This window comes from Monopterus albus, unplaced genomic scaffold (assembly GCF_001952655.1).
Source record: "Monopterus albus unplaced genomic scaffold, M_albus_1.0 scaffold186.1, whole genome shotgun sequence".
NCBI lineage: Eukaryota > Metazoa > Chordata > Actinopteri > Synbranchiformes > Synbranchidae > Monopterus > Monopterus albus.
The window spans coordinates 1,787,573-1,800,932 of record NW_018128066.1 but is presented as its reverse complement, the minus strand read 5'-3'; the positions used below and the strand labels follow the sequence as shown (position 1 = coordinate 1,800,932).

Sequence of the window (13,360 nt, the reverse complement as noted above, 5' to 3'; positions counted from 1 at the left end):
GATGTACCAGAGTCAAATTCCTCATGTGTCTGACACACCTGGCCAATAAAGCAGATTCTGATACTGATCCTTTAGTTTAATTTTCTTATTTTAGTCACCTTTGAAATGAAGCAAAGCCTGGTATTTTCTTGATCCATAGATTTAAAAGAAAAAACAAAATATGACTGAACATTTGCTTAAGCTTTGGAAAGCCCAGATGTACAGCGCTAATGGCCCTCAGTTTCTTTGTTAACTGTCTATCACTGCTGTTTCTTCACCTATATTAAGGTTAGAAAGCCAAGATAATATTTATGCAATTTGTTTCATAAACCTTTGCCTTAGTTTTATTCTATGTTTATTAATTAGCTTGATTTTAATTTTACAATATGCTAATTACTAATAACTGGTGTGTACCAGGTGAAGAAGATGCCATTCGGGCGACTTGGGGAGAAAAATCGGCTCTCCATCAGTGGAAGATGGCTGGTGTATTTTGCCAGCAGCTCCACCCCAGCCTCACTTCGACCTGGTGTTCGGCAAGCCTAGGACATGACAGGAAAGAGATCTGAAACACTCTGCAATAGGTCTGCAAGGAAGAACATCTTCTAAGTGGTCAAGACATCCACTAGAAACCCAGTAAAAGGATCAGTTGATCCAAATCACCCCCACACACGGAGGTTTTCAGATATCCATCATTAAAAACTGTGACAATAAAACATACAACAGAGGTGGTTTGTTTGTTGTTTTAGTTATTTCTGGTTGTGATGTTCACTCCACTGAAAATGTACATTTTAGAAATGTTTTGAGAAAGTATGTCCTGTATATTATTTATCAGTATTAAAGACTATCCATTGACAAGAGGACTAGTTCTCTTTTGTAGAAAGCAAACCTGTTGACTGAAAGGTCTGTGGATAATGCAGAGAAAATTGGACAGTGTTTCTGGAAAGAAAATTTCATTCTTCTCAATATATTGGGTGGCAGCAGAAGCACAAAAGACTGATATCTCAGTACTCAAAAAAATAAGATAATATGATTAGAGAGAACTAGACAGGAACAAATACAGCAATATCAGATCAGATTATGAGTGTACACTACCTGTCGCAGGTCCATAAGGTCAGCAATCTCATCTTCAAAACTGTTCCCATCTTCATTGTAGTGCTCCAAGATGAAGTCCTGTCAAAAAGAAACAAATATCATCTCAACTTTCCAGCCAGTTGTTGGAGTGTTATTGGGTGTTACTGTGGCCTTTTGATTACAGAGCAGCCTCTCTCACACCCATGCCACTCTGTCACATGATCCCTAAACTGTACACGGAAGCCAAGTTCAGTTGTGCACTACCAAGTAGGCTGACAAGGGCTGTCCTTCTGGCAGAGCCAGCCACAGGTAAGAGACACCTGGTCAACAAGACAGATAAACCTGCTCACAGATGATAATGTCAGAACACCTCTCACAATACCAGAACAGGGTGCAACGCACTACAAATACCTGACATTTACAAAGGTGTTTCCTTGCATTAAGGCCTAGCTTTACAATAACCCTAGTAGTCTCAATAACTCCTGACCCACTTTTTTCTTAAGAAGACAATAAATAGTGTGCGAGGTGCAAACAATGTGACCCAAATCCTTCATGAAAGGAGACTTTCATTTTGAAATTGCTAAATCCGTACTGCAAGCACTGCCTACCAATGTGGGTCCTATTTGTTGTAGGTAAGTAGTAGTTTTAATGCCTTATCTGTATGTATGCATGTCATATTCCACATGGTTAAATTCAAATATTCAGGTCACTGAGGACAATCTGTGTTTATGGAGCCAAAACATCTAAGACTGTTCCCAGTGACATACCAAAAAAAAGTTTTGTTTAACTGATGAGGATGACAAGCTGAGCATCAATCCAGTGAGATGTTAGCTGTGGCTTTACAAAGACACAAGTCAAAGTGTTTATTCAGCATAAAGCCTATTGTTTTAGTTCCTTTATAACTTACCTTAGTTACCTTCAAATTATGATCAAAGACAGCTGAATAACATTACATTATTATCACCGTGCTTAAATGTAAGCAAACAACCACACACACACACACACACACTCCTAGGGGCAATTTAGAGTTGCCAATCAACCTAAAGTGCATGTCATTGGACTGTGGGAGGAAGCTAGAGTAAACAGAGAGAATCCACACAGGCACAAGGAGAACATGCAAACTCTGCACAGGAAGACCCCTTGACCGTCCGGGCTCAAACCCGGAACCCTTTTTGCTTTGAGGCGACAGAGCTAATCACCGTACCACCATGCAGCCCTTTGCGAAAAACATTTAAGTCAAAATGCCTGCATTACTGTACAACAAAGGGAAAATTCTAAATGGCTTGTACAAATGTTAATAAAATTTTACTGTAGAATGAAGAAAATGATGAAACTGTAGTTGCTTCTTCTGTACCTTGAATGGAGTTGAGAAGTCGACTTCTTTTGTCTCCTTCAGACCCAGAGCAATGAGGGGGATGTTGGCTGTTTCCCTATGCACAAAACAAAATAACAGAAATATAAATTTTGTCTGTCAAGTTGTCTCCATTAAAATACACATGATAGGAAATGGTCTTCAAGTTTGCACACAGACAGTTCAGCAACTAAGACAATAACAGAAATGCTGACAACTCATGACACAGGAAGACCTGCAAATAAAGACTCTGCTGTGTTTGTCTGCAAACAACAATAACTATGTGAAGAGAAAGACACACAAATGTCCACAATTAGTCTATGTTATATGTACCTTATTTTATCTTTATTTAACTAGGGAGAATCCCATTGAGGTCTACAAACTCTTTTGCAATGGAGCCCTGGAATTAATAGGTTAATAGGCAGAAAAAAAAGAAGACTAAAATGGGGTACAATTTATCATATAGCACAGACCAAGTCTTGTTGGGGATCTCATGTTGACAAAACAGTCAAATCAGTAAATAATGATGCATAGGGTGCTAAGCACAGCCAGTGGCATCCCCGTTGCTGTGCGTTTTAGTTTAATCTTGAGTGTACTTTCACAGAAGGTAAGTCTGGATTAGGCAGATGGTGCTGTTAAGGACAAAGCACAGCACACACTGGTGGAGTAAGGATTTAAAGGGAAACGGGGCCCTCATGTCTTCCTGTCTTGTTAATCTATACAGCTCTAATGATTTGAGTTGCAGTCTTGCTTTAGTAATGCTAACAATTTTTTCTCTCACCAGTCAAAGCAGCCATTTATCTTCTATTATTTTAACCCACCAAACAGTAAACACAGGATACCATAAAGTACCAGTTTAACCCTCTGTTTTGATCCCAGCTGGGGTTGCTGGGGTTGTCTGAACCTGAAGGTCTGGGCTGCTGACAGATGGAAAGCAGGTTCAGGTTGTTATCAGAGCTGAGGAAATACAACCTGACAGATACCTGCTGCTGGTCAGGCAGTCTTTAAAAAACAAAACCCTTCCCCCTACTGCAAGCAGAATGAGGTGTTACTAAAGAAATTGCACTTTTTAAGAACAAACCTGAGTTGTTTTTGGATTTACAGTACATCACAGGCATCTGCCTGTGAGTTATTTAAACCAATCACCAATGAGAGGACCAGTAGCACAAGGTTCAGCCCCAAATAACCAATATTTTTGAGTATTAATATATGATCTTATCCCAGATCTATTACAATCACAGCTTTCCATCAAGGGGGTTCCAATCTGATTTACTGACTTTTTAACACACAAGACTTTAAAAATGCAAGGTTCAGAAAAACAACTCCTCACACTCATTCATCACTTGATGATAAGCAAGCATTCCTCTGGCTTGTAGATGAGATCACATTGGTGTTTTCTCTGGTATGGCAATGGGAAGGGGAATGGAGGATAAGGGAATGGGGGATGAGGGTATCTGTTCTGCAGGAATCTGAAATGTTGAAAGCCTCTCAAAAGCTCATCCAGCTCCCTGCACATGCACAAACAAATGCATACACCTTCCCACCTACTGTTCAAGTGCCAGTGTACAAGATCAGAAACAGAACGCTACCGCCCTGGTGGTCCAGTCCAAGCTCTGTTTTACAAAGTCTGGCACAATTTGAAACCATTTACTGACTTGCAAAATATGTGAAGTCGCAATCTGACTGCATACAGTGAACATGAATTTTCTTCCTTACACAGTGTACTGATATGTTTCAAACTATCGTAAGAGATTTTGGTCCCAGAAGAGAGTCTCATCTGTCTGAAGTAATGTCGGATAACTGTGCAAAGAAGCGCAAGTTATCTTTTCCATTCTGTCTCGTGTAGCAAAGTTAAAGAAGCAGCCTGCGGTGCTGATATTTTTGTTTTCATTTACCCCCATTTCAGCAAGCTGGTTCAGAAGGTCTTTAAGAACATTCACTTTGTTGTCAAAGTCAAGAACTTTACACGACAGTCCTGAGCAAGCATTTGCTACAGAACATGTAACATTTTGATTCTGTGGATGGAATAATATACTCATAAATTAATATAATAGGCATAACGTTCAACAACTTTTTTTCTGTGTTTCATAAGACAATGAAAAGCTGCTATTTTTTTCCATATGGTGGTCAAAGGAGATTAGCAACTCCGTATATAGTACATGCACTGCACCAGCCACCAGCACAGGGGTGGCTGTGGCTCACGAGGTAGGGCAGTCGTCTCCTGACCAGCAAGTTGGTGGTTCGACTCCCGGTCTCCCCACATGCCTAAGTGTCCCTGGGCAAGACACTGAACCCCGAATTGCTCCCGGTGGCTTGATTAGCGCCGTTGTGTGGCAGCTGTCGTCATCGGTGTGTGAATGTGTGCGTGAATGGGTGAATGGTGGTATGATCTCCCTGTAAAGCGCTTTGGAAAAAAGCGCTATATAAATACAGTCCATTTACCATTTACATACTGTATGTGCTTTCTGTTATGCATTACCTCATGGCAGAACCAACTAAATCTGGTCTGAGTGAAAAACAACCTCAGAAAGATGCTATGCAGAGGACAAGGCACGAGTGAGAAAAGTCTAGACAAATCAGGTGAGGTTCCCGTTTCAGTACCCAAAACCGAAGCTGTATTTCAGGCTGAGAGGAGGAGCTTAACTCTCTATTGAGGCTGTATAGCATCACCCCACTGAGACACCTGCTCAAACAACAGAGGAGGACTTTCCCAGCATATTCCAGCATACATGCTACCTGTGCACTTGCATGCATGGCCTTTTCTACAGCTAGCACTGTGAATATGACAACTTTGGACTTTACAGATACTTAATTTGCTTTAAAAGAAAAACAAAATGGAGGACAGGTGATAGTAATTTCACAGTCTACCTATTGTCTGTCAATGCAGCAGAGAACAGGTGCTTCTCTAATAGCCTGACAACTAGACTGAAGCATAATCTATGCTTTGTGTAGCACCAAAAAAATGCTAGAATTTGGGAATTTATAAGTGCATCTGTTGTTGTCAGAATTTAAAAGAAGGGCTTTACATTGTGAGGACCAGTTTGAGTTCTATACCATGGGAGTCAGGACAGTTTGGATGGTCCCCCTTTTCTCACAATGTCCAAAGGGCTGTTTGTGGGTTAAGACTTGGTGTGCCTGGGCTGATGGTTTAAAGGAGGTCTGAAGCATTGTTAAACAGCCCATAACATGCTTTTCCTTGTTTTCTGACTTATCTACAATGTTAGATCTTGCTTACAAGACTTTTTCTCTAACAAAATAAAGTATTAAGTGATAGTTTAAGAATTTCCTTGAATGGTCATAATCTACAGGCAGTTGCATGTTCATGTGAACTTGCCTGACATCCACCGGTGCAATTGTAAAAGCAGAATTTTGAGACTGTATGTGGCTTTGTGGATATATTTTACCTCCTGCTGCCTGCACTGTGACCAGAAAATGTGGTGAAAAATACAGGGCCTGAGGTTGTTGCATTTCCGGGAATATTCCTGGAGAGGGACTCATTGTTTTACCTGACCGGGTCTAACCTACAAGCAGCTGGCCTGTGAAGCCCCCTGGGGTGGTGAATGATCAGCTCATCAATGCTACCTGTTTGTTTTGACTGCTTGAGGCCAGTGTGTCTGCCACTTGTGATGTGATTTGGGTTAATGAGAAGATTAAAGACCCATGATGTAATTGTTGGTGCTGCGCTACCTGTTTGAATTAATTTCACTACTTTGGGACTGTATGTGGTCATGTGGGAGAAGCAACCACCAGCTAGATTTAGTGGTGATTTACTTGGAGCTACTTGAAAGGAACCAATGTTTCTACTACTCGGTGGGACTTAGAATTAAGTTAAAAAAAATATATATATATACACTGTATATATAATCACACGTTGCATGCCTGTTAATGACTTGTTGCTGGAGAAGTTACTATGTCTGCATTATGCTAGTTAAAGGTTTCTCATTTACCTGCTTTGGTAAGAGTGTTACCGATCTCTTTTCATTGGTACATATGCTGTTGTTTACCCATCAAAGGAGGATAAATTCAATTTACTTCATGCTGTTGTGCTGTCTATATTCAACACTACACTGGCAGCAGGTGGTGTGTGGGTTCATGAACTATGGTTTTATCTTCATAATTATTTCGTTATCGAAATAATTAGACTATTTGGAGTTATGATGGTTGCAAAGCTAATTTTGAGGTACCCAAGATTAAACATTAAATGGCTGGAAGTGAGCATGCCATGGACACTATAATGAAACACGCCACCTGGAAGCAGATGTGCTTCAATCAAAAAATCATTTTACTCATTCTAACTTGCATTATTAAACATGAACAATTTGAAGGCTAATGTTTTGAAATGCTATATGTTTACATTGAAAAGCCGTTATTGCCTTAAGTTTTAAATTTGTTACCTCTCAAACTGAGACCCAACCACTGGAGTGTTTGCTTTTAGTCATTAAAAAGCACCATGGTTAACTTTAAACCTGATTTAGGCTGTCTGGCTATATTGCCTGTCATAAGAAAATTTGTTTGCAGCACAGACAGATGCCAAAACAATATCTGTCACCACTTTAAATGTATAAGCTTCTGTGTTTCCGTATCCCAGTCATCAAGTACCTTATGTCTTACCAAAGCTTACTTGACATGCGACTGAAAACAGAATGTGTTTCCTTATGGCCTACATAATGTTACCCACACCCTATAAACTTTGCTCGTCTTCTCAAGAAAGAATACACCAGAGCCATCCACACCCATCACACCAACTGAGAAAAGCCTTGTACTAGATGCTTATCTTACTCTGCAGACACATTCAGCTCATCATTTCCTTGTTGTTCTCTGTGTTGTCACAAAATCCAGCTGGTCCAGTTTGACAACAACGGACACTTTGCATTCATGTTTTTCTTGTTTGACCCTGTATCCATTCTCTTCTCTACTTCCCTGTCATCAAATGTCTTTCATCTGAAAGTTTGAACCATGGACTGTCTGAACCATCAATCTCTTGTAGGCCGCCAATCAACACTGTGTGGTTTAGTCTGAGGTTGACAGCACCAGTCAAAAAATGACCTCATCAAGCCTGTATGGCAGGTGTAGACACCTTTGTGCTGCAACAAATTCATATGCACTTTCTTTTTACGATTTTTTTTTAATAACACTTGTCACTTGCAATTAGCCAATATTTGTAGTATAGCAAAAAGTAGAGTGAGAGTATTTCTACTTACTGGGGGTTCTGGTAAACTTCTACTGAGCTGTTGAGCCCTTCCAGCTCTCCCTTCAGTAGCTGCAGGGTGGCGTTAACATAGCTCAACTCCAACAGAGCCATGTCTTTAACCTTGCTGTTAGATGTGGCCCTGGAGAGATTGGAGGGATTTTAGAGAAACAAACAAAATATAAATAAAGTGAAACAAAAAAGTCATAAAATGTTTGAAATAAAGAGAGGGTAGAAGAAAATAATTATCAGCCTTGTTATTATCCACTCCTGTAGCTCAAAGCAAAATGTACCCTCCCTGGTATTCTAGACCGCAGACCTGCACTTGATTCACTCTCCAGCACAAAACTAAGATCTGTGAATCACACTTATTTAGTTCAAAAGCTCATCTACATGGTAAAATCATTTATTGTATTTGCCACCACACAGGGAGGGCTAATGTGTCAGTGGAGGTCAAAGGTCACAAATACAACCCAGCTGCATGTAGGGATTGTTTAAGGCCACATTAGCGTGATATGTGCTTCAATATGGCTGAGGAACAGTTTCTTTAATTGTCAAATTTTGCTGTGAAATCATGTTGAATGTAAGAAAAAGCATCCCGACAGTCGAGTAAACAATTCAAAACATTTCCAAGAGTGATTAACTTGCATATGAACAAGTTTTTTTTGGAAAATTTTACTGTTTTATTTCAGCACATATAACATTTAGTATGAACATAACATTAAAGCAAGGAAGACCATCACATTAAACATCACTGTGTATGTGTGTAGATAAGGGGTTAGGAGTCACTGCACAGCAGAGATAAGGCTATAATGATATCTGCAAAGGGGTGTGTGTCACAGTGTCTACAGTATATTTGTGAGTTTGTGGTAGCATGTATATACAAAGTGGCTGGATCCTTTGTAATACAGAATTTATGATACACTGTCAGTGTGTGTGAAAACCAAGTTTGTTAGTCACCTTCCTCCATGGTGATACGAGGTCACCTCAGTGGTCTCATATATCCTTATCTGAGTTTTACAGTCAATTCTAGCACATTCTCTGTCATTCAGAATGAATGGCACACATACCCACATGTACACACTCCTGCCCCCAAACCTGTCACTCTAGAAATATTTCACTGTTGTCAATCAGTGCTTGTCTTGCTGTCACCTTATCTCTGCGCACACTGCAATTACAGAGGATGTGAAATGTGAGAGATGTAAAAGAAGAGCTTGCAGGAACAACTTAAGATAAAAAAAAAAAAAAGCCCAGCTTATGTTTAAAGAAATGAAAAGAGAAAAACTAGATTTTAATCAAAAAAAGGCTTTGAGTGTTGATGCAGTTTATACTGATGAAAATTACAACAAAATAAAATGAGGAGGAAGAACTAGCACTAATAAACCTAAGTGCCAGTATGTCTTGGAAGACAAACTTCAACTCATTCAAAAATGAAATAACCCAAGATAGCACTGCATGTGTGTGGAACATGTCTTTACACTGGAGTCTACTGAACTACATCACTCACCTCTGTGGTCTAGGTTAATTTTCTTAAATCTTATTGTTTATCGTCAGGAACAGCCACAGTAAAATACCAGATCACTGCGTGTTTTTCTCCCATACACACACTGTAACATAACAGACATGTCCGCCCCCTGCTTAATATTCACACCACACAATGACTTCCTTTTGGCTTGCTAAAGGGTTTCTGAGGAGGTTTGGTCTGGGGAATCCATCATGGTGGAGAAGGAAGAGATACTGTGGTTTGGACTGAATAGATGCCAGCTTGCTAACCTAAAGGCTATTATTAAGATCCAATTAAATATCTAATATCATCCCACAGAGCGTGGGACTCAGTGTGGGTTCACTTAAGTTTTCCCCATCTTCTTCTCTGAAAAGGCCGTTTTTATGTTTTTGGCAGACGGACAGTTTTGCAGTACTTTCGTAGAGGTGTTTGATCTTTTTGATGCTAACTGGAAGTTTTAAAATGATAATTACTCCGTATGATGACTTTAAAGGGACACTTCACTGTAATAGAGAGTTTAGCCATGAAGAAGACTATTCACCCTGTTACAAACACAACACTTGTCTTCTGCAGCTCTGGAGGAGGTTTGTAAAGTCTTAAAAAAATAAATTTCAAACCCCATGATATCAACTGGGTTATGAGTCACTTTTAGGAGATTCAGAGAGTCTATGTTGTCCTTTTTGAGTTGTATTATGGGAAACATAGGATGCAGTGTTTTTAGAGGTTGACTGATATTCAGGATGCAAAGTCAGATTATCATAGCCTCTGCTGCTTCACTTTTGACCATTCACTAGAGGACACAAGAGAAGAGGAGAAAACACTGGTCTGATCCGAATAGCTCCACCTTTTTTTGTTTGTGTGTATCTTTTTATTCTGTAGCTGATAGAAAGAGAAATGCAGAACAAAAGAAGAAGGGGAAAAAGGAGATAGAGGAATTGATGGCACACAATTACACACAGACTGTACTTGAGAAAAACAAAGAATTAAAGCTCTACATGAAAAATAACTCAAATTAAACATGCTTATTATAATGTCTTTAATATTGTTTGTCTAGAACACTGTTTCTAAAAAGCCTACAATACAGTTTAGTATGTTACTTTGTTGTTGTTTTTGTTTGTTTGTTTTACATCCATGAAGTTGAAAATCTGACTTTATTATAAAAACAATATGACAATCCAGGTGGATGTCAAAGTAAGTAGAATAGCCATGACTAGTGTGTTATGCAAACCCGCAGACACAAGCAGCACTACAGTCAGATTTCATATGACTTAAGGCCTTAAAAATAAAGCTGAGAGCATAGCTCACACTCAAAAGTGTATCCAGGCTGCTCTCTGAGCTGCAGCTGGGCTGGCAAAGACATACACACACAGTCCATTTGCCCTGAGCCTTGGCTGGGCAGACTACTAAAGGAATGTGGAGGCTTCTGAGACTGATGGTAAACAGAGAGACCTACAGTAACAGATACATACACTATACTAAAAACAAAACAAAAAAACACAGCAGTATCCTCCGTTCTCAGACTAATCTCAACACACACACACACAAAAAACAAAACGATGACCCAAGAATCCCAGTACAAGAGGCTAAGGCAACACTATCAGAGGACAGGTACATCTCTGAATCTTTTCTTCTCAAGCCTGCATACTGCTTGGGTGACATACAGTACATTACCCCAGCCACAGGCCAAACAGAAGGTGGATCCCATAACAGGAAGAACTGTATCACCTACTACCTACGACATTTCTGAGCCTTCAGGTTTCCCCACACGTTTTTCTCTATATTTCCTATAACAACAAAAAATCATCCAAATATGTTGTATTGGCTCTATAGTATTTTCAGCCTCCTATTATTGTCTCACCAGACAGCTATCAACTGGCAGTGTTACTTCAATCCTTAGAAACAAACAATCAATCTTTAGGTCAAAGGATTTGTCATATGCACAGTTAGGAAACGTGTTTCCCTGTACAATGAAATTCTTACTTTGCCGTCCACATGAATGCCACAAAATACAAATGAAATTTACTTTCCAGCAATTCACTCCTCAAATATTATAGCCCTACATGCCAGTTACCACTAAAAACGTTTTAAATGGTTGAATCCAGTGATGAACCAAAATGAGCTTATCATAGGCAAGTAAACCTTCTGACTAGAGTTTCTACAGAGGAGCGTGAACCTTTAGAGCCGATCCAACATGTAGCACTAGCCTACGTGCCACTGTATTTCTATATTTAACTGATTGCAATGTACTTTATGTTTGTGAGGAGTTAGCCCTGCAACATTAATTACACTTACAACTCAGGTTTACATTTGCCAGTGAAACTGTTATGTGTTAAAGGGTTACTAAATACAAATACACAAATTAATCCATTTATAGTTTTTATGTTTGCTTGACACTGGCATGAAAGGACAAACAGGCAGAGCATACTGACTGGTGTGCAAACAAAGAACTGGTTACCAGGTTCTTCAAAGTCAAAGTCAAAGTGTTTGTCATATGCACAGTACGGAAACACGTTTACCTGTACAATGAAATCCTTACTTTGCCGTCCACATGAATGCCACACAATACAAATGAAATATAAAGTAGATAAGTAACACAAAATCTAAGGCACTTTAAGCAGCAAATGTTAAAAAAGTTTGAAATATCCAATAAATTTCGTTCCACTTCATGATTGTGTCCCACTTGTTGTTGATTCTTCACAAAAAATTACAGTTTTATATCTTTATGTTTGAAGCCTGAAGTGTGGCAAAAGGTCGCAAAGTTCAAGGGGGCCAAATACTTTCGCAAGGCACTGTAGTTACTAGCTACCACTGAGTTCGGTTCCTTGGGCTCAGGCTCGCCATCCAGTACTGGAGAGGTGTCGATTCTCAGCTGCTGCAGAGTAGCTCCGTTTGAATCCAACTAAAACAAAAAACCTGACCAATGCGGGGTAACGTGCTAGCAAAACACAAAAGTGTGGGTTCCCAGGTCCCGGCCGGTCCACAACCCTCCTTCAGCTCAAAATCTCTACTCCACAATATTCTCGTTTCACAAATTCTCCAAATTTCCTGTGTCGCAACCACGAGGCTCCCAAGTGTATCACACGATGTCGAGCTCAAACAGGATGTTCGCTCCCAAGGGAGGGACAACCACCCAACCAACCAATGAGAGTGCAACCCAAATCAGCTGGCTGGCTGCTCGCACCATCACAAAACACCTTTGCAGCTGCACTGGTTCAGATGAATAACTACAGTGAAACAACCAACACAATTTATGGTAAAACAGTTGAATTTTATATTATAAATGAATGGGGGGAAAAACTTCACATTCATTGGAAAATAAATTAACTGAGGGTGAGCGCTCGTACAAAACAAAATCAAATCAAATTCAGTCCTTTGTTTCAGTATGTGGAAATCCGTTCATGTCTGTTCAGCGTTCAGTGTCCTGTTCAATTCAATGTCTTGTAACCAGTGTAGTTACTAGCTACCACTGTGTTCGGTTCCTGGGGCTCATAGGCGCGCCATCCAGTACTGGAGAGGTGTCGATCCTCAGCTGCTGCAGAGTAGCTCCGTTTGAATCCAACTAAGACAAAAAACCTGACCAATGCGGGGTAACGTGCTAGCAAAACACAAAGGTGTGGGTTCCCAGGTCCCGGCTGGTCCACAACCCTCCTTCAGCTCAAAATCTCTACTCCACACAAGTTCTCCAAATTTCATGTGTTGCAACCACGAGGCTCCCAAGTGTATCACACGATGTCGAGCTCAAACAGGATGTTCCCTCCCAAGGGAGGGACAACCACCCAACCAACCAATGAGAGTGCAACCCAAATCAGCTGGCTGGCTGCTCGCACCATCACAAAACACCTTTGCAGCTGCACTGGTTCTCTCACCACCACCCAACACCATTCAATAATCCCTCGATGAACCCATTTTTAACCTATATTTATTAGTCCTTTAATCACACTGCAAAGTTAATAACTGTATAGTTATTCCATGTTTGACTGGTGTTTCAGCACTGGGTTACATACAGCCGCCGTTGGGCCTTCTTCCAAGTGAGGTCCTCACTGATGTGGTATTTGAAGCTGCTCACCCTCTCCATTTGGAGCCCCTGGGTGAACAGTGGCTGATGAGATCTCCTCTCCTTCCTCATGTCCACTATCATCTCCTTCATCTTGTCCGTGTTGAGGCTGAGATTATTGTCTTTGCACCAGACCAGCCACCTCCCTCCTGTAGGCTGCTTTGTCCCCGCCAGTGATGCGACCTATCACTGCGGGGTCGTCCGCGAACTTAA

The 13,360-nt window shown here is 40.4% G+C and overlaps 1 protein-coding gene across 1 annotated transcript in view; it reads right to left on the bottom strand.

The window, feature by feature from the left end:
- Positions 1-9,715, bottom strand: part of rhpn2 (rhophilin, Rho GTPase binding protein 2) — a 29,466-nt gene extending 19,751 nt beyond the window's left edge. Inside the window, exons 1-5 of the mRNA XM_020617146.1 lie at positions 9,711-9,715; positions 7,603-7,731; positions 2,405-2,480; positions 1,072-1,149; positions 394-518 (exon numbers count right to left, since the gene is read on the bottom strand). Coding sequence (XP_020472802.1) covers positions 394-518; positions 1,072-1,149; positions 2,405-2,480; positions 7,603-7,731; positions 9,711-9,715 — 413 coding nt within the window. The remainder of the gene's footprint in view (positions 1-393; positions 519-1,071; positions 1,150-2,404; positions 2,481-7,602; positions 7,732-9,710) is intronic.
- Positions 9,716-13,360: the final 3,645 nt, after the last annotated feature.